Here is a 21,785-nt window from a genome sequence, read left to right as displayed (position 1 = left end):
TTTCTTATGTAAATAGTTTACTAGTACGTCTGCTGTATAAAAGATGTCTAGCAGCTATATATAAAGAATTGAAAGAGAGAGGGTAATAATTAAAAGGTAAACGGAGGGATTGAATGGTAGTTGATCGAGATATTGAATTTCTAAATTTGATGAAATTTTGGTTTGTTTTGACGAGATGATATGATCAAATGCGTGCACCCATGCATGCAATAAAGATTGGCGGTGACTTAGAAGGAAAAAGAATTCTTGGTTCTGCTCAGAAACTTCAAAGAACTTTTGGGAAATTAGCTAATTTTGTCAAAGAGTTTGCATTTAACGTTAGACAGACTGACTTTTGGTATACTTTCAAGTCTCTAAGAGTTGTTTCATTTAACTTTTTTTTTTTTTACCATTTTTAATCACCAGCTTCTTCAACTGGCCGAGGACTTCCTCCTTTGTCACATATTAATATGCTTGTCCCTTCTTCTGTGGCTGGCCTCTTCTGAAGGCAAAACTTTGACAAGAATCTCTCTCTTCAATTTTTCGTTTTTGCTTTATGTGCATCTATGTGTTAAACAAATTATGGCCATTCCGTCATCTGAATATTGTCTTTCTAATTTCATAACTTTAACGTATTTAATACACGGAAAATTTTGTTTTTTAGCAAGGAAAGAGTAAAATTTAAGATGCGAAGAGGGAGAGATTATGTTATGTTAGTGGCACTCAAAAAATTGTTGTTCACACTCCCTTACAATTCTTTTCACCTGTAAAATGACAAATTTTGGAGAGGGAAAAAAGTGATAAAAGGAGTGAGAATAACGGGAGTTGGACCAATACAGTCAGGGTCTGGTACGGTTCAAATTGTTGTACTTTTACATTATCTTGTACATAATTATATCATATTATTGTATTCGGGATAAAAGTGGTATATATGAATAAAATATTTATCATATACTCAATATAATATTATGATGTATTTATATATAAAAAATTTAAACATGTACAATGTCAGGACAGAATTGTACAAAACGCAATTGCACTGAGTTCTTATTCAAAAATAACAATCTTGAGTGTGACATTAACATTTCTCTAATACACAATTTTTTTATTTCTTTGTTTTCAGTAATGCATATCACATCCACATTTTTGTTTTTGCCCGTATATTTGACAATTATTTTCTTTTTATTTTGGTGTTTTTCCCAAAGATAATGCGGGAAGACACTAATGCTATAATCACTCATTCGCAAGTCTCTAGAAAGTCAAGAATCCGGACTGGAGAATGAGAATAATTGCATTCACACACGTACACATCATAGTTTAAAAGTTCATTAATACTGGCTCCTTCATCAGATAATAAGATACAGAAAAAAAAAAATTATTAAAGCGCCTAATTGAGAACTTATCCAAGAAAATAAATGGACTAAAATATAATTTTGTGAATTAGTTTGCCACTTGAATATTGAATTTCCATGATTCGGGATCAATTAAATTGTTGATATGAAACTTTTTAATTTCCCAGCGAGAGGGATAAACCTCAACTGAAACTGTTACTACAACATATATTCAAGGAGCCTATATATTGCTTTGATCAGATTGTTGATTTCTTGGGAATGATTACGTCTTTAGATTACAGGTAAGTCAAAATTCTGGTGATACTTACTTGATTATGGAATTTCTGCATAAAATAACAAAAAAGTGAAGCTTCTACCTTCGTATACTTTTTGGAGTAAATCCTTTGTTAAGTATATGGTAGTACAAATCAAAAAAGCAAATCATTTGGCCAGGCATCATTTCAAAGCTAGAAAGATTAGAGTCTTTGATCATGATCATCAACTTTTCAAAATTACAAAAGGTATAAAATCTTGATTTCTTTTAATTTATAAAAAGCAAAATTTTATTCCCGAATTGCTGAAAACTATCCAGCATGATTTAATTTACATCATTGTCCTAATGGCCGATTAAACATACACTAGAATTAATAGATCAGATTGCAATTTACATATACAATATATCTGAAAAATCTTGATTTGTTTTTAGTTCCCTTTCATGATTTTGTTTAAACTTTAAAAGGCGTGGAGTTTGAATAAACTGTATTGATTTTGTCAAAGTTTGAAAATTAATTATCGGGATGAAGTTTGGGTACATTGCATTGATTTCGAGGAAGTTTGGCTTTAATTAGTTATTGGGATCTCTACAGAATTCGTGCATTGACGTTCATTAATCTTTCAGTCAAAGTAAATAAAAGCTTCTCTATTGAATTGAATATTGTTAATGATAGTTATATATGACTTTCATATTCTCAAAAAGAGATAGTAATTCCGTTAGGGTGTCACGTAATTAAATTTCGTGCATTGAAATTAAAAAATTTTAATTTTATGCACTTTTTAACTACTATGAAAAATATTGTGCTTTTCAACCATATTAAACATATAATAAAAATTTAATTGTCCGCAGGCGGTAGGACTACTAAGCCAATTATAGAAATTCCATGATCCAAACTACAAATATGCATATCCTTAGTGAAAATTAAATATCTTTTGTGTGACAAAATGAATGGTAATAGATTAGCAATTAAAAGTTTTAAACACCATTTTGAGAATAAATCAAATTGCTTAATTGGAGTAATTACCGATATTCCACATGTTAAGAATATGTAATCAAATGGTAATATATCCGTGAGAAAATTGGTTCCTTTTTAATTTTTTTTCCCGTACAGCTTAAAGGTGATTTAGAACGTTCTCGAAAAGTTTAAAAATCGAAAAATGCGTTGAGTGCATAATAAATTTAGCCAAACTGTATTTTAATAACTTTTACATTATCTATAGAGGCTTTTGGAATTCTGATTATATACCACCACTTTAATTTAGCTGGAAAAAATTAATCTTTTAATTTAGCTGCATATAGTTTTCCAACTTTTTTATTTGTACCCTCCATCTCCCTATTTTACATGTCTTTCGTAGTTGTTTTAATGTGACATGGGCCTTGAATCGAATATTGGCCCGTCGAACAGAAACAATAAAAGCCGCTGCGAGTTCGGCCCAAACTCCAGTCCCATTCGGGTCGGCTCCATATAGATCAGCCGTTATTCGCTGACCCATCGTATCTGAATTGCTCAAACTACACTATTAAAAACCAGAAAAATCAAAATTCGTTGGATTTCATTCATCCAGCTTAGATAATTTCCAAGGAAATTTCATGTAAATTTCGCATTTGATCGATTTGCTGTATGTTATACGCGTAGACAGAACAGTTGTGCATCAGCTAGCTAGAGAGAGAAAAGATGATGGTTGAAGATCTCGGCGTGGAGGCGAAAGAGGCGGCGGTTAGGGAGGTGGCGAAGCTCTTGCCGTTGCCGGAGCTTCTACAGTCAATTTCTTCCATTAAAGCCGATTACATTGCTCGTCAACAGGTATGAAATTCAAGGAAAAAAGAGAAAAAATTGGTCACTTTAGTTCATTTCTTCTGCTGTTTACGAAATTTTCTTATTCGCTCTACATAATTTTGTGGAAACAGTCAAAAGGAAGAATATCTGTCGAATGGAGCATTTTTTGTTAAATAACGAAAAGAAGATCATGTTTGGCTAGGTTCTCAGCTGGTTGATACGTTAATAATTAGATTGAGCTGACAAGCATGTAGAATTCTCTGTTTTAAGTGGCACTTGATATTTGAATAATTACTCGAAAATTATCTGAGAAAAAGCGAAAAGCCCATCAGTATGAAAGCGAAAATTATCTGAGAAAGCCCTGGATTCTGAACAACTAATCGTCTGGTTTATGCCCATTAGTATGAGTGCTTATCTCATTTTGAGTTAGTTTGCTCATAAGATCGGTATCTATCTTATGCTGATAAGAAGAGAGAAGTGTTATACCTGAGCATCTTGGGGGCTCGAAAATTTTTCTATTTAATTGATAGAATGCTTAAGCTTGGCACTTGCACGTCTGCATTGTATTGTAGCTGAATGAAATGTGTTATAGTGAAGTTTTGTAGCCAATGGACTTCTTCTTTTGAAGAATTCAGAGTGCTTCAGTAACATTATATAGTTTTCCCCATTTTATTTTATTTTTATTTTTTTAACTTTTTTTTTTGGACTGTAAAGAGTGAAATTGCACCTGATTTGTGCCTTTGGTTGAGAAGGGATGAAATTATGAAAAAGGCTCTCTAGGCACAAAGTCTGTTAACCTCAATTACCCTGTGGATATCGTGTTACAGACCAACTAATTCTCACATAATCTGCAAATATAGATGACTTACCCCTGTTGCTCTGTAGTTGGAACTTGTGAGATGCCATTAGGTAGTATCATCTTTAGCAAATATAAGCACCTGAGTTTCTCCATCCATATACTCTCCTTGTCCCTGTGTTTTATCCGACAATAATTCCTCAGACAAATTGACTTGATAACTACCTATCAGATGAACGAGTTGCCATTGTCAGAACACTGGTGATATTTTATATGGGTCTTCTTGTCATAAACATTATATTTGGATAATATTATTGTGCCATCTATCAGAAGACTTGAGCAAACCAGCTGTATACCTGCTTGTGTAGTTCTTGGTAGATGTTTTCTTTGATTTTATGTATTTATTAATGAGCCCTGGACCTTGTAAACTTGTGAGTCTTAACTGCACGCTGCACCTCTCCCTTGTGCTCATAATGTGAGCTTATGAGTTATTAAGGATTTTAGTTGAGATTTTAAGTTGACGTGTCTTTGGGGCTTTCGCTACATGTGTTAAAGCCAAAGAACATTATACTGTTTCTATTTCTTGGAAAATGTGAGTTTTGATCATTTTTGCTTGGGATAATCTGATTTCAAGATTTTCAATGTCTGTTTCATTTCTGAGTTTCCTCAATTAACCGAACAGATACATGCTTTTAGCTATTGATCTATCAGTTGGTCAGAGCTTGAAGATTTACACTCATGTATACTTGAAATTTCTGCATGGCTAGTTCTGTGTGGCTATTTCTGCAAGATCAGTAATTCCTTATGTGGATTTGGTGATTTTTGATATTTTGATCAATTTTCCTTACTTGGAAGAGATTGAAAAGACAAGCTGGAAAAGTTCTTTAGATTGTGCTCTCAGCTTCTAAATTCTCCTCCATTTCAGGCAAACGATGCACAACTCAGTACGATGGTGGTTGAACAGGTACATTGCTACTTATATTTTTGTTTATATACTAATTATTATTAAGCCTTTATTCTATGTTCTTGACTTATGACAAGCTTATAGAGACAGAGAACTCTGATCCCAAAGTTTATACCTAATGCATTTTGCTGCAATATATTCTACTATTATGCAGGTTGAACAGGCGCAAGGTGGTCTAGAATCACTTTCATTATCTCAAAAGACAATAAACGAGCTGAGGGAGAACTTTGTTTCCATTGAGAAGTATGGGACTTGTATAATATTTGGTTAATGCAATTATTCCATATTTGTATTAGTGGATCCTAGTCTAGTATTGGTGCAGAAACTGGCTTTAAAGAAATGATGTGCTACGGTCTCGGTTTTCCTAAGAGCTTTGCTTGTGGATCAGGTTATGTCAGGAATGCCAAACGTTGATAGAAAATCATGATCAGATAAAGCTCCTCAGTAATGCAAGGAATAACTTAAATACAACTCTGAAGGTGCATAGGCACTTTATCCTCTGACTTTTTTACTTTAAGCCTTTATGGATCAACTACATAGTTGTGAATTGCTTGAAATTTTCATTAGATGTTTTGAGGCATCTGCAGTTACTAAAGTACAGTCCATACAATATTTTCCTAGGACTTTCCTTGCATCTAATTTCTCATTCTGTTATAGGATGTGGAGGGAATGATGTCAATTTCTGTTGAGGCCTCTGAAGCTAGGGATTCTTTGAGTGATGATATGGAACTTATAAACTCTTACGAGGTGAGCTCTTCTTGTATTACATGATTTCATTTCCTTTTTATTTGAATGACCTAATCATAATCTAACTTTTTGTTGCTAATGTCATCCCCTTATTGCATGTAGAGATTAACTGCTCTGGACGGAAAACGAAGATTTGCATTAGCAGCTGCAGAATCTCATAAGGAAGAGGTTGGTAGATTAAGGTCAGGATCTTATAATGCAGCTCACTAGGGTGCTTATGCTTGTCCTAAATTCCATGTGTTAGCTAGGGTTTTCTCGCAGATGTTGCAAATTCTTTTCACGCGTACCATGCAGCTTTATCTCTTTTTCAGCTGTATAGTCTCTTAATTTAAAGATTTTAGGTCCAGAGTGCTTGAGTTAGCAATATAGCCAATTCCACTGTAATTAGTGAGAACAATTGTTGGCATAGTTTCCTTGTACAAATATGTAAAAGAACTCTTTTCTGAAGTTTGAAATCCAGTAAAGCTTTGACTATATACGATTCACCATTGGCTTTACTCCAAGGTTTATCTAATACTTGGATTGGCCTTTATTTAGTGCCTAGAGAAATTATAATGAGACCGGTCTTGTATCAGAATGGATAAGTACTGTATAGCAGATGTTAATGAAAACCATGTTCAGAAATCCAACGTAAATAAATCTTACTTGCCTTATCTAATACTTGGATTTACCTTAATTAGTCCCTGGAGAAATGATGAGACCGGTATTGTATCAGAATAAATAAGTATCCTATAGCAGGTGTTAATGGAAACCATTGTCCAGTAGTCTAATGTAAATAGATCTTACATGCTTTAGTGAGGTTATGGACAATTTTGGATCAAGTTACTGAAGTTGTTGTTTGACATTAAATGTGTGCCGCTTTACAGAGAATATTTTGAAGATGTAGATCACACATGGGAGACATTTGAGAAGACACTATGGGGTCATATTTCAAATTTCTTTCAACTGGCTAAGGAGAGGTATTTGTTGCCTTATTTCAAGCTTAGATTGTATTTAGGCTGCCAAATTAGATTCCTAAAATGCTCGGATGTCAAGCATGAAATGACGTATGGATCTTTCATTTAAAATGTCTTAGTTGTGTATAAATTTGTTGTCACTGCTGATACTATACAATATTTAGCTAGCTTTCAGTGAGGTGGCTGCATAAGTTAGAGCATTTTTTGGTTGGTGCTGCAATTATCTTTTCTGCTCTCTTAGATGCATATAAAAGATCTGCTAAATTTTTCTCTCTACTTCAACAGTTTTGATAACATGTTTGATCTCAAATATTAAGTTGGCTTGTGTAGCATTTAAGTAGGTCTAAGCGAGATTGAGTATTAAGTTTTGGTAACTGAGTCAAATTTGAGCATATTTCCAGACCTTTCCTGGCTTCAGCTGACCTTGGGAGTGCCAATGTGGATTGAAACCTAGCTTTGAAGTGCATAAGTTCAGCTCGGCTCATTCAATTGCTCCTCACTCGCCTTCTCATAACTGACAAGCTTAGTATAAGACTATGCATATTATTCTAGTCTTGTTATTCAGGTCCAGGTAAAATTATTGTACATAAACAATCTGCATGAGAGCTGTAGTTGACTAATGCTAAGTTTACTTGTGAAAAAGAGATGTAAGTGGTAGTTACATTTTGTATTTGTTCTTGAGTGATGAAGAGAGTACATTTATTTTTTATTTAAAGGTGCACTCAGGGTATGGCAGTAATCACCCTAGGGTCTAAGAAATTCTCATTTTGATATGATAGTTCTGACGTTTGTTACGGTACTAATTAGCTATCATCTTTGGCATATGTTTAGTAGGCTGTAAATTTGGTTGTTTGTTACATTTGGTTGTTTCTACCATATCATGTTTGTAGAGCTTCTTGTGTGTGAATGTGGTCATCTGCAGTCCAAGCTAATATTAATTAAGTGTCTTGTGATTTCTCTGATGCTTATGTGACTTCATGTCTCCTGTTTGCAGCCCGCAAACACTTGTTCGTGCTTTGAGGTGTGTAACTTATCATGTATTCTTGTCATTTCTTTTGGAAAAGTAATGCATGAAACTGTCAGAATAGTATGAGATCTTGCAAATCTGACACATAACTTTTCATATTCTATACAATTATTCAATGACAGCACATGTCTGTATTTTATCTTCCCATCATCCCTTCATTGAAGTGGTGATATGATTTGGTTCTGCCATCCCAGGGTTGTTGAAATGCAAGAGATTCTAGATCAGCAACTTGCTGAAGAAGCAGCTGAGGCTGAGGGAGGTGGTGCAATGGCATCAATTGCTAATCCACGGAGAACTGCCAAGTACCTTTTGAATAGTTTTACAATGTGGATTTTCTTTAGAACTTGCTCATGTTTGCATTATCATACGCATAATCTGATATGAATTTTCAAATACGGTTCCCCATTTGACAAAAATGTTTTGTTGATGTGTTAATTCTAGTGACCACTTGTGGCATGCAGGAAATCTACCACTACAATGCCTTCTTCTAGAAACATTATGCAGCAAAAATTGAAGGTTCAGGGAAAAGGCTACAAAGATAAATGCTATGAGCAAATAAGAAAGTCAGTGGAAGCACGTTTCAACAAACTGCTTGCTGAGGTTCATCTTTCAGATACATTATTTTGATCCTTAACATACAAATTCAAATTTACGGGGCTCTTCCTTTTATAATTTGTGTTAATTTCCTTTTAGTTCTATATCCTATCATAGTGGTTCACCCCACAATTTTACTTATGATGCAGGAAGATTTAAAAGCAGCTATAGAGGAGGCTAAAACGGTAAGCCCTCTTATATTATATTTCACAATATGAATTTTGTTGATATGATGTTAAAATACTCTTAATTTTCTAAGGGGCAGAACTGGAAGAATTGAAGATGGTATTATGCTGTTATTAGATATTTCTTGATTGACATACTACTCAGCATCTTTGACTAACTGGCGACATGCAGAAATGACATATTAACATGAGCATATACATTTTCATATTCTTAGTGACTCGCCTTTTATCTACCATCCTTGTCAACTCTAAGTGTTATAGTCTTTGTTGATCTTTGCAGTTCTGTACTTCTTAACTCTTCATTTGTCCTCATCTTTCAAAGGCTACATGTTTATTTTTTATTTTTTTTATTTGACTTCTGGGTAAGCCTTTCTCCAACAAGTAATTGGATGCTTTATTTTCTTCAGATTGGTGAAGAGCTTGGAGATATATGTGACTACGTGGCTCCTTGCTTTCCCCCAAGGTTTGCTCAGCATCACATACACTTCAATTGGCTTTCTGTTTTTGTTGCAGCTTTTGACTTTACTAGCAGTTATTTCTTCTGATATATTTATTAGTTGAATCAGCTTATTGCCCTTCGTTCAGCCCACTTTTTCATTGCTTTGCTGAATTCAAGCTTTTAATCTTGGATTACTTAAGTTATCTTTTTTCCCCTCCCCTTTCAAATGCTGAATTCTGGTAATTTCTGTTTTTGGACATCTCACTTACCAGTTATATGATTCGTGCATGCCAAAATATTAATCTCTGGTATTATTTACTCAAATGTATATTTTCAGTGAATCTCATAATGGAAATTGTTGCACCTATAATTCTTTACACCAAATTAAGGAAAAGATATATAAGCAGACAAAAAGATCGTTTTCTACTGAACTGTATGCAATATCCTGATTTTGACTGGTTGTTAGTTGATACCATAATAAGCAACACAACTTCATGGGAATCGTCTTCTTTGGTGATGATTTTGTGCAGTTTGTTTCTTTCTTTAGCTTTGCAAATGGGTTACCATATGCCATGAATTGCATCTGTTTAATTGCTGTTGTTTCATTTCTCCAATGTTTTGTAATAACAATTTCCTTGGTTACAGATATGAAATATTCCAGCTCATGGTAAATCTTTATACGGAGAGGTTTATTCAGTGGTTGAGACTGCTCAGTGACAAAGCTAATGAACTGACAAACATTGAGATTTTAAAGGTACTTGCACCTTATTTCAGTGATTCTAATCTTGAGCCATCTATTTCAATAGGAAAGACAGTTAAACCTGTTCATTAGTCTTTGGTCCTTTCTCAGTTTTGGAGTAGTTTAAGTGGAATTGAAGCCAACAATACACTGTTTGATGTAAGATGTTTGTTCTTATATGATGGTGGCTGCACTTCAAACGGTCAAAAAAGTAAAGCTTTGCTTTCTCATTTCACTTTTTAGAAAGATTGTTGAATTTCCGTTTGATGTTTACCAAAGTATTTTTCTTTGCCATACTTTGGCACGCTTGTGCTGCTTAGAGGATTTAAAGGCATCTTAAAGAGGATCACCTGCTCCCAAATTAAAAATATGGGATCAAATGCTGTCACTCTTGGATATGTATAAAATCATGTGTTCTTTTGCTGTATCTATTTTCTTCATATTCTGGATTTAATTGGTGCTTTGTTATAGGTCAGGTTTGAAGATATGATGGTAAAATAAAGAATAGAGGACTAGCCATCTTATATTAGATTAAAATTTAGAAAAATAGAAATAACACATGACAGATCAAAACCTATTCTGATATGTTATCTTTAAGGATGAACTGCAGATTTCTGGATTCTTAAAATGTTAATGTCCTTTTCATCCACTTCCTAATATCTGAGTTTCCCCAGATTCTGAAATTCCTCTCTCAGTACGAATTTGAAATCCCCCAGTAGTGGTGTTATTTTGAAGATCTTTTACTTACAAATTATGTCTGAAACTGTTTCATCATTTGTTTTAAATGTATATTTGAAATCTGCAAGAATTTGTCTATAAGAAATGTCATAGTCAGAAGGTAAGTTTAGATTTTTTAGTGTTTCTTTTCCTGTCAATTCATAAATTAAAAGAGAAAACTCTCAGAAAGAGAAGGTCAGAGATTTTAATACATTCTAGAATGGATTTTGGGTTTTGTCAAGAGTGAAAAAGAAATAACTTCAAATAGGACTGCAAAACCATTCAGCCTAATTGCTCTTTGGTTTTCCTTTTCTCTATATATACACTATGTAAGTCCTGTGAGTATTTTTGGTGATAAAAAAACATGGCGCATATATTGGAAGCGTTTAATCTTCACTCTCTTTTACTCATATCAGTTAGTAATTTGGTTTTTCTTTTTCTTTTAAAGAAATTAATTCTCAATATATTCAATTAGGTTACAGGTTGGGTAGTTGAATACCAAGAAAATTTAATTGGACTTGGTGTGGACGAGTCCTTAGCTCAAGTTTGTTCCGAGAGTGGCTCAATGGATCCCCTCATGAATGCATATGTAGAAAGAATGCAAGCTACCACAAGGGTAATAACTATATGATGTCTACTTGGCTTTGCTATTTCTTCATTTTGCTCCTCTAACAAATATATTCAGCACTGCAAATTTCATTTTTAACTTTGTTCTGCAGAAATGGTATTTGAATATACTTGAGGCTGACAAGGTACAAGCACCTAAGAAAACAGATGATGGAAAGCTTTATACACCAGCTGCTGTTGACTTATTTAGAATCCTTGGAGAGCAAGTACAAATAGTTCGGGAGAATAGCACTGATGTCATGTTGTATAGAATCTCTTTGGCTATAATTCAGGTGAGTTTGAGATAGTTTTGTCAATCATATCATGTCAAAAGGAGCTGTTCATTTGAGGACATAACCGAACCAATTTCACCTCAAGTACTTTACATTTATAGTATTTTTTTTGTTTGTGCTATAGTAATTACTGTGTCAATGAACATTATCTGCTTAGATCCCTTTTGAATTTGCTGCCAACTCATACAGTTAACTGGGAAAGGTCCGAATTGAAACTGCATTTTCGTTGTCACTGTGCCCATTTTGTGCCAGAATCTGTTTCTAGCAATTTTACATGTTCCAATTTATTGATATTAATTCCCACTCCACTACTTGTTTCCTAAAAGCAAATTACTAGAGTAGGTTGGATCTATGTTGCTAGATCATTTAAGCTGTCAAGAACTCTAAGATTGGAAAATGTTCTTGTTTTTGCCTCATCTTTCTAGTGGACGTATTCTTTTATAGTACCTATGTTGTTGATACTTCTGAACAACATGATTAGCTGTATATCACTAAACAGTTTATACATTGTTAACACTTGTGCACAGTATGATTCTATAGTATTTTCTAGTTACAACAACATTTGAAAATTTGTTACTAGTCTCCAGCCTATCTTCTGCATGATCTGTGGTGTGCCCAAGTTCATCAGAAAATTCAATCTACATTTTCATACAGCATAGTCGAACAAATGCTACTACTTAATTTATATCTGGTTTTGTCCCTATCTTAATATATATTCCCTTCTCACTATGTTGTTAATTAATCATTATACCAGTTTGCCCATTCTCTCTCTTATTTTCTGCTAAATTGGTCATCTCTTCTCCTTAGGTGATGATTGATTTTCAAGCAGCTGAAAGGCAGAGATTAGAGGAACCTGCTTCTGAAATTGGTCTAGAACCTCTTTGTGCAGTGGTAAGTGAATTTTGTAAACTTCGTTTAGTCTAATTGATCTTTTATTATGATGACTTTTCAACTTTAGTTTGCTAAGGATATAACTGAATGTGATAGATAAATAATAATCTTCGCTGCTATGATCTTGCCATGGAGCTGAGTTCAAGCACCATTGAAGCTCTTCCGCCAAATTATGCTGAGCAGGTTTGCCTACCTCGGAATACTGTTGCTTCCCCCTCTTTAATTATGCTGGGCTCTACATGGTAGATCATTGTAGCATATGTTTTCTATGCATTGTCCACAAGCATCTATGTGCAACTTCTTGTCCCAAAAAAGTGCTTTCATTTGCTATAACATTCTATTTTAGCCCATCAATATTTTCACTGTCATATTTTAGGTTGTTAGCTTGGGGTGGAACACAATCAAAACAATGTGAGGTCAGGTTATGTGTTGTCAGAAAGCAACATCATTTTCCATGGACAGAAAGTTTATAGTACATAGATTTGAGATGTGAGGTGAGGAAGTACTCCTTTTTTGAGGAAATAAATTTTAAATAAAAAATAGGAAGATTCATGAGAACAAATGGAATAAGAGTAATTAGCAAATCACAGAGCTCTTCTTTCACTTAGCTATGAATCATACTGAAATAAGCTCTCTTCATATTTAGGATTGATCTTGGATCTTGACTACATTAGGTCTGAGGGTTTTTCTGCTCCATCATTATTATCAAAGTTGTTTGTGCATGCATCAAGAGATGGATATTTCAAATTTGACGTTATGATGAATACGTAGATGACTACATGATTCTGAAACCTAAACTCTTATAACTTTGTACATGTCCATTTAATTCTACAGAAAGTGAGATGATTGCATGTTTCTAGTACCTTAGAGTAGTTATCTTCTGATTACTACCTGTTTTAATGAATTATAGATTCTTCCACCAAAAATTAGTGCATATGTAGTTTTGTATTGCATGATGCATGACAAAAAGTTGATTAGATTTCTAATGATGTCTTCTGGAAAACATGTGAATATGTGTGTAAAGTTTTACAGAGATTGCTCAAGATGGAAAGTTAATTTTGTAAACTAGAACTGTGAACACAATATATTGGGCCTATGGTTTAAATGGGGGAGAATAAAGGAAATTGAAATGCGTAGAAAAGTCAAGTGAAATGGGGGGCACAAAGATTTAGAAGGGAGCAAAGAAAACAAGCATAAAGAAAAAACTTTGCTTCAGTCGGGAGGGTGAAAGAGGGTAGGTATTATTGTGTTACAAAACCTTAATTAATCAGGATAGCTAAGTGCATCAATCAGGAGCTACTTTCTTCACTAGAGACTACAGAATGTATGCCGGGCATAGCTCAGAAGATATTCATGCTTATAAATTTCTTATATTGTTGCATTTTTTCTTTTTGGCAGATGGACTTTACTGGCCATTTGCTTTTCTCCCACTCTACTTTTGTTATGCTACATGTACAGTATGATAATTATTCATGTATTCTGACGCGTGCTTACTCACATTTGCAGGTTAATTTTGAGGATACATGCAAAGGTTTTCTGGAGGTTGCAAAAGTATGTTGATGCTCCTACCTTTTTCTTTTATGAAGTTCCAAATCCATGTCTATAGTTTTGAAGCAATATGTATTGCCATTCTATTAGATGCATACAACTAAGCCCTATGCACTGTGTATATTGACAAGATGGGTATCACGTGTATGTGAGAGTTGAAAGAAAAAAAAAAAGTTTCTATCTCTGTTCTTTGATAAATTAGTTTTCCTTTAACCATATGTCCTATTACACTCCTAACCGATCATATTTGCATTTAATAGTGTATATTGATGCATTGTGTACATTTTTTGAGTTCTGTGAAAAGGTTTTCTCTTTTTGGAGAACTTTAAAATTGAAAATATTCTTTTACTAGTAATTGTATTTTTTGGAGAAGGGAGTGATAATGTTAGCTTGTTCTCATTATTCCTTCCGGATTGCAACTCAATCAGCTCTTCTGTGAAGACTCCATTAATTGTGTGCATGTGCTTGAATGATCATGTTTACTTAAATCTTCTATTAATTCCAGGAAGCTGTTCATCAAACTGTCAGCGTCATTTTTGAAGATCCAGGAGTGCAGGAGTTACTTGTCAAGCTATATCAAAAAGGTGAATAAATTACACCACTACACCCCTTCTTTTAGATTCAGTTTTTGGTAAATAAGTTCTTCTATGTCTGTGTTTCCGGAAATTATACTCGGTTTTGTTTTGTGGTAATGACAGTATTTCCTTTTTTGTTCAAATTTTAGTGTAAAAAGAGCCAGCACTTCCAATATCTTCAGATTTTGTAGGTTAACATCTGTAGTATGTTTCTTTTCAGAAATAATCTGTTAAGCGGTCTTGTTGTAATCATTTATCTACTTCAAGTAAGTAGTGGATTATTGATAGAAAAGTGCCATTAGAACTACTAGCCCATTATCATCCTTATAATTCCTGTGTCATACGTTTCATATCTTGTTGAATCAAGACAGCATTTTGAGCAGATTCATCTCAGTTTAGACGGAGAGAAAGAGAACATCCAGCAATACTTCTGTAAAAACAGATGGATGAAGTTACTGGAAAATTGTACATATTGTTGGAAAATTCTTGTTGAATTGCATTGTGAAGCTAGTATGATTTGATATAGCATATAATGAAAATGTAATTTTGTGCATCCACTACATTGTTCCCGTTCTTTTTGGGAAAAATTTTAGCAACTTGTCTCTTCGCCGAAGACTCACATTAACTCCCTAAATGAGTAAAGTGCTTCTGATTTCAAGGACATATTGGGCCTTGTTTTTTTGGGGTGGGGGGGGGGGGAGGGGGTTGTGGAGAAGGCTTTGGCAACTTGTCTTTTCAATTAAAGAATCACCTTAACTCTCTAAAGCTGTAAAAGTGCTTGTCATTCCAAGGAAATCTAACCAAAATGATTTAAAGACAGTTTTGTAAAATGGTTTAATCCTTAATGAAGCTGATAGTTACCTTGCATGCAGATATCCTAAACGATTAATTTGCATTGTGTGGGTGAACTGGATATGAGCTCTGGTTCATCTAAGCAAGTTGGTCGTTTGTATAGATTTTTGCCCAGAAGTTCTTTTAGGTGATCTCACTGTTATTAATTCCTTTAATTAGATAAACAAAGAACTTTTGTTTGCCTTCGGACATGTTTCTATTTGGTCTGCTTACCTCTGCTGTTGTAAAGCCCAGATTGGTTGGAAGGACAGGTCACTGAGTACCTAGTTGCAACATTTGGTGATTATTTTACAGATGTGAAAATGTAAGTTGTCATCAACTTGAGTAATTCATTCATTCTGAGATCCTCAAAGTTTGGCAATTCTGAAATTCCGGGCTGATATAATTTTTAGTTCTTGAATGACCTGCTTTCCGGTTCATGCACCAACGTTGCGTCTTATGATTTTGTGTGCTCTTGTCTAACAAGGTACATAGAAGAAAGATCATTCAGGAGATTCGTTGAGGCTTGCCTGGAGGAAACTGTTGTGGTTTATGTTGATCATCTTCTCACCCAGGTTTCATTGCTACACAATTTGCCATTTTGTCCTGATTCTTTTTGTATTGCAAGTACTTTGAGATGATACTTTTTCTCTCAAGAAATTGATATTCTTTACTGGATATGTTCTATAGAAAAATTATATCAAGGAAGAAACAATTGAAAGGATGAGGCTGGATGAGGAGGTTATCCTGGACTTTTTCCGAGAGTACATCAGTGTTTCTGTAAGTCATTCTCCCTTGATATTTCCATAATTTTTAGATTCCCCTTGCCTTTTGATTCCAAAACCTTTACATTCTTGGCGTCTTTGTATTGACTTATCAGAGGACGACAAGTTATTGTTTGTGAAAATATTACTTTTATTAAATTCCTGTATATAGGTGATTTGATTATTATTATTATAGTGCATACTGTCCCCATCCATTGTTGCATTTGTTGGCCTCTTAACATTTGTGCTTATAATGGATTGCAGAGTTAAGCTATATATTTTTGCATCTGTACGTGGAGTTGGACCCATTTTTCTTCCTCTATTATTTAAATATTACAGCTTGATGTGGATTCTCTTTCCTTTTGGACAGAAAATTGAGGGCAGAATAAAAATACTCGGTGACTTAAGAGAACTTGCTTCATCTGAGAGTCCAGATTCGTTTACTCTCGTTTATACCAATATTCTTGACCATCAACCTGATTGTCCTGTAAGTCCTATTAAGCAGTGACTTTTGCTTCTTAACTTTTTGGGTGTGAGACGCGTGCATCATATATCCATTTTTATATTTGTTTCACCACTATTAACCTCCATTCTGTACTACAGCCTGAAGTTGTTGAGAAAATTGTGGGACTCCGAGAAGGTATACCGCGTAAAGATGCCAAAGAGGTAAATTTACATCTGTAGTAGGTTTGAGAATAGTAAGTTTGAAATCATTTAATCAGGATTTTTTGGAAACTGCCGATATGCTTTGCTGAAGCATCTAAAGAATGCTCTTTGGATTTGAAACTCTTTAGCGCATTTGAAGTAAATATGATCACAGATTCTAGGAAAACATTCTTGATACACAATGAGTAAAAAGTGCGCTACTGGTGAAATTTAGAATCGACTGGTAATTGTTAGTCAACATTTACTGATGTCAAAATGACAGTCTTAATGAGCTAGCATTAGCACTTAATTTGTCTGACACTGGGAGAACCTTGAATCTCTCTCGAGTTATTATGCATATAATAACAAGATTTTATTCGGCCACCAGGTTGTTCAGGAATGCAAAGACATCTACGAGCATTCTCTTGTGGATGGCAATCCTCCCAAGGCCGGTTTTGTATTTCCAAGAGTGAAGTGCTTATCAGTTTCTAAAGTCTCGTTGTGGCGAAAGCTTACATAGTCTGTAATAATCCGTCTATTTCTCTCAATCTTTTACAATTTCTGCACTTGTATAGATTTTTTTTTTTTTGGCATCGACGTTTCATTTGAGTCCTGTCCAGCTTGAAAGATTTCATAGGCCAAGTGCAAAAGTTAAGGTCAACGTTTTTCGTGTGTGTAAAATCTAAGTGTGATTCAAAGAGGCTTTGGTTCAAGGCCCTCAATATGCGTGCTTCCTCGTGACTGCCACGACAATTACTTGAAGCTTATTCTCATTTTGCAACTCCAAATCATCAGCAACCGAGCTCAATTTATCTTCAACACATCCAACATTGCTAAGGTGTTTTCTCCTTTACTTTCTTTTTCTCGTTTGCCCCATTTCCTGGATGTGGGGTTATCGAATTCAACCAAAAGTAGTGATTGATTCAAAAATTAAAGGATGAGGCATGCTTTTGCACGTATAGCAACACATTGACGCAATTATGTCATGTTTGATTTGGAGCCAAGAAAACCACGGGTAGAAAGCTCCATGTCATGTTTCATGCCTGAAATTGACAAATCTCATGCCGCATATTTGTGGGGGTAATGCGTTTATTCTAAGAACGCACTGTGAGTTTTTCCCCCAACAAGGCTGATGGCACGCATCTTTGTCATGCATGTTCGTGCTTTTTAATTTGTAGTATGTATAATTACACATTTTTCCGCAAGTTTGTCTCCCAACATTTTCTCAGCTTGAAGAAACCGTCCTTTGTGACTAAACTCCAATATCATAGCCCTACACACGTGCTAATTATATAATAGCACCAGCTTTCTATCATGTCATTTTGGATATTGACAGACAATGGGAACTAGTTGAGTGAAGTGCAATGCATTGCATCTAAAATATGAGAAATAAATAATTCCTCAGGAAGGAAGAGAGATGTTTGTAGCCAACAAGTGTAATAATGCAACATGGATTTGCAAGAATTTGGGCATTTTGCTCACCTTAGTCATGTCACTTGGGAGGAAAATAAGGATGTAATGCCACCACATAAACGTCCATTAGAGAAACAATTGACTGGTGTGTTTACACTATTATATTGTGATCAAATGAGCAATGCTGCCCAACTCAACTGCCCCACTTGACTAATAAATAGTTAAATAACACTGGGGGTTAGAAAAATGAATCAGTTTTGTCAAATTTACTAGGGATACTCGATGGAGTGTCGCTAAATTGGGACTTAATTATTTAATTTGACGTACCCCATCGAAAGCTACTGTGACATTTATTTGTGGGATTCGAAACCAAAATCATCGAATTAACAAACAAACAAATCCCCTTTTCTTTGAACGAGAGTTTCGACAATTTGATTGAAGTAAGCTAGCGAGCAGGCCAAACCCACTAGGATTTGAAAACATTATCGCGAAAGTATCCGCCTAGTTTTAAATCACAAAGAAAGAGCCACTTCAATTCATGTCATTCGCTAGTATAAATTACAAGCCTCGTTCATTTTAGTTCTTGGGCAGCAGATCTCTGAATACCTATACATATTGTCTTGCTTCTCAAGAGAAACCGGGTCCAAATAACATGGAAAATTTTTCTCAAATGGTCGCCAGAGATCAAGGGAGAAGAAGCTCAAGACGCTCGACTAGATACCTAGGAGTTAGAAGGAGGCAATGGGGAAGATACGCAGCTGAGATAAGGAATCCATACACAAAAGAAAGACATTGGTTAGGCACATTTGACACTGCTGAAGAAGCTGCTGTGGCTTATGATCTTGCGTCCATTTCTTTCAGTGGCATTCAAAAAGCCCGCACCAATTTCGTTTACCCTTTTTTGGCTTTGCCAACACCATCGCCGCCGTCACCGCCTCCGCCTCCGCCTCCACCACCAACTCCTGATTTGGAAGAAGTTGATCAAAGCTGCGCGGAAGTAAGCAGTTTCGAAGATGATGATGATGATGAGTCTCTTTTCATTGCTTCTGTCTTGGAGTCCTTCCGCCAATCCAGCTTTGATGGCATACAAAAGGATTGAGTGCCTCTTATTTATGGATGATTTTTAGTTACGGTTAAATGGAATTTTTTGCACTCTCTCACTATCTTTGATGGTTACAGAATTAAATGTCATTGTTTTTGCATGCTTAAACTGAAATGATCAAATTGAAGGGTTCTTCTTTTACCTAATCTTTTTCACTTTAAGAGGGTGAAATACGACACTAAAAGTTTCTGTGCAATCGTGAAGACATTATATCTCTTACATAATACGGTGTATGCTTGTAATTAGTATCTTGAAAGAAGGAAAACAACCACACCAATTCCTATTCAAAAGCAAGTAGGCTTCCGTTGGCAGTTCATTTTCGACTTCGTTTTCATTAGCACAGGATTGAGGCTAGGGAAATAATTCCTAGATTTTATGCTAACCCTCTCATTTTTGTTCCAACAGACATCCAGAAGAGATATATATTTGAACAAATAGGTTTCACAATTCTAGATTAATTAGCCGAAAGAGCCCATGTGGACCAAAATGACCAATTCTACTATTGCCCTGTGGAGCAACTCGCAACCTTCTATTATGTTTGAGACATGTCTATATATAGGATACATCCTTAATTGATTGAGTTAGAAAGTACAGAGAACGACAGCAGAGATATAATATATTAGTGGACATGAAAACGTTGGTAGGTCGAGATCGCAAAGGTGTGGAGTAATAACATGAATTTCTGTAAAATCGTGGACCTTTGTGTCTCCTCTGCTGGAGAAACATAAATTTCTTGTAACTTGATTTCATATTCTTTTTTATGTTCGTAGGAGTTAGAACTGTCGGTGTATGTTGGTGGTCCAAAATTTTGTCTTCCACGACCACGATTCGAGTTTTTGACAACGTTGTTCTAGAGTCTATGTTTTGCTGTTCCTTTTTTTTTTTTTTTTTGGTGCAGTTTTCCCTAGAAGAAATACAGGAGAATCCAGTCGAATTAACGAAGTGAACACAATCTGGATAAATTTCCAACGCGCTATCTACTCGTAATTGGTTTCTTCAAGGTTGAGAGGAGGAAAAACCATTAGAGAGAGGAGGGAGCACCAAAAATAAGGTAAAAAAGGAGTAGGCTTCTATTCGATGCATTAGAGAGAACTACTCTAGATCATACTCAACAAAATTATTTTAAAAAATTAACACCATTCATTAAATATTTCATTACTTGTGTTAGTCATACAAAAAAATTTAAATAAAATTGATTAAATCTTACCGTCTGATTAATCATTATAAATTTTGTTATAATTTTGACCTATTTTTCAATATTCAAATGTTTCATATAAATTGAACACCAAAATATTCTTGAAAGAACATCATTGTTTAGTATATTAATCTAGAGATCAAAAGTAAAGTAATAATATAATTAGATGACTTTATAAAATTATAGGCTCCGTTTGGATTGGCCTATTTTTCAAAAACTAATTTTTTTTAAATACAATACTACAGTAATTCACAAATTAAAACAACTCAAAAAATCCCATTCATACAATATATTAAAAATAACTCACAAACACACACAAAAAATTAAAAAAAATTCTACAAAATTTTTCTCCTATTACCACCACCCACTACCACTCACCACCCCCACCCACCATCGCCACCACCCTTTCCCTCCTCCTTTCTCCTCCCTTTTCCTCTTCCTCCTCCTCCTTCTCCCTCTCCTTCCCTCTTTCTCCTCCCCTCCCCTTTCCCCACTCCCGCCCCTCCCCTTCCCTTTCCCCCTCGATCTAGTCGAGGCCTCTGGTTGCAACCAGAGACCGCAATCTAGTCACGGCTAGATCGCGACCAGAAGGTCGCAACTTTCTGGTTATGATCTAGCAGTGACCAAATCAAGGGAGGGGATGGGAGGGCGGGGGAGTGGAGGAGAAGGAGAAAGAGAAAGGGGTGGCGGCGGTGGCGATTGTGCTTATGAGTGACAGTATTAATTTTTAAATAATATCCTAAAAATATTTTAATTTTAAAAGTACCCCAAAATATATTCCAAAAATCCCTTCAAAAACATCACCAAAAATTTCTACAGTAAAATTTTTTCATATACACTGTTACAGTAAAATATTTCAAAAACACTCCTAAAAACAGCTAATCCACATGGGTAATATGCTTACAGTTTAGAAACAAAACAAAAGGAGAAAGAAAGCACACAAGAATAGATAGTAAAAAATTGTTGCAGCCTTCAAACGAAATGATTGCACTTGAATCAATTGCATTCAAGATAGATGATGATGTTCCTTGAATGCAGAACCATTGATTCAAGATTGATGATGATGTAGAAGAAATTGCATAGATAAATAATACTACTAAACTGAAGTACCTGGCATTCCAGATACAGATGAAAAGTTTTGGCAACTTTTTATTTTAGTCGCAAATAAGATTCCATATTTCCATTAAAGTTTGACCAAGAATTAGATTTAAATGGACACAATTCTAAAATCCATCATATAAACCAACTACATTCAAAGTTGAAGCTTTTTTTTTTTTTGTGAGGGAGAATTGTGTAGATATATTGAAAATTAAACTAATTCGAAGCATATGTACTGCTACTTCGTAAGTTGAAATCCTAAAAGCTCTCTGTACAATAATCTCGTTGTGGACTACAGT

At 34.9% G+C, this 21,785-nt stretch overlaps 2 protein-coding genes across 3 annotated transcripts; both read left to right on the top strand.

Annotated features, from left to right (window-relative positions):
* Positions 1 to 3,109: 3,109 nt before the first annotated feature.
* On the top strand, positions 3,110 to 17,400 carry LOC113714768 (exocyst complex component SEC6). Of its 2 annotated transcripts, none has more exons than XM_027238829.2 (25): positions 3,110 to 3,388; positions 5,083 to 5,121; positions 5,276 to 5,364; positions 5,510 to 5,600; positions 5,779 to 5,868; positions 5,971 to 6,050; positions 6,735 to 6,827; positions 7,819 to 7,845; positions 8,046 to 8,153; positions 8,313 to 8,451; positions 8,595 to 8,630; positions 9,038 to 9,093; positions 9,715 to 9,823; positions 11,001 to 11,141; positions 11,245 to 11,424; positions 12,232 to 12,315; positions 12,412 to 12,498; positions 13,822 to 13,866; positions 14,369 to 14,447; positions 15,525 to 15,594; positions 15,757 to 15,844; positions 15,960 to 16,049; positions 16,404 to 16,520; positions 16,637 to 16,699; positions 17,067 to 17,400. In XM_027238829.2, the coding sequence occupies exons 1-25, from the start codon at positions 3,260 to 3,262 to the stop codon at positions 17,196 to 17,198; spliced, it is 2,262 nt and encodes a 753-aa protein (XP_027094630.1). In that variant the 5' UTR covers positions 3,110 to 3,259; the 3' UTR covers positions 17,199 to 17,400. The 2 variants fall into 2 exon arrangements, with proteins under 2 accessions (XP_027094630.1, XP_071925252.1); XM_072069151.1 differs by having other exon boundaries at positions 8,046 to 8,177.
* Positions 17,401 to 18,743: 1,343 nt separating this feature from the next.
* On the top strand, positions 18,744 to 19,190 carry LOC113713206 (ethylene-responsive transcription factor ERF112-like). The gene has a single exon (XM_027236868.2). The coding sequence runs from the start codon at positions 18,744 to 18,746 to the stop codon at positions 19,188 to 19,190; it is 447 nt and encodes a 148-aa protein (XP_027092669.1).
* Positions 19,191 to 21,785: the final 2,595 nt, after the last annotated feature.

The sequence above is a fragment of the Coffea arabica genome, chromosome 10c (genome assembly GCF_036785885.1).
Source record: "Coffea arabica cultivar ET-39 chromosome 10c, Coffea Arabica ET-39 HiFi, whole genome shotgun sequence".
Lineage (NCBI taxonomy): Eukaryota > Viridiplantae > Streptophyta > Magnoliopsida > Gentianales > Rubiaceae > Coffea > Coffea arabica.
Note: the sequence above shows the minus strand (reverse complement) of the source record. Positions and strands in the feature narration are given on the sequence as shown.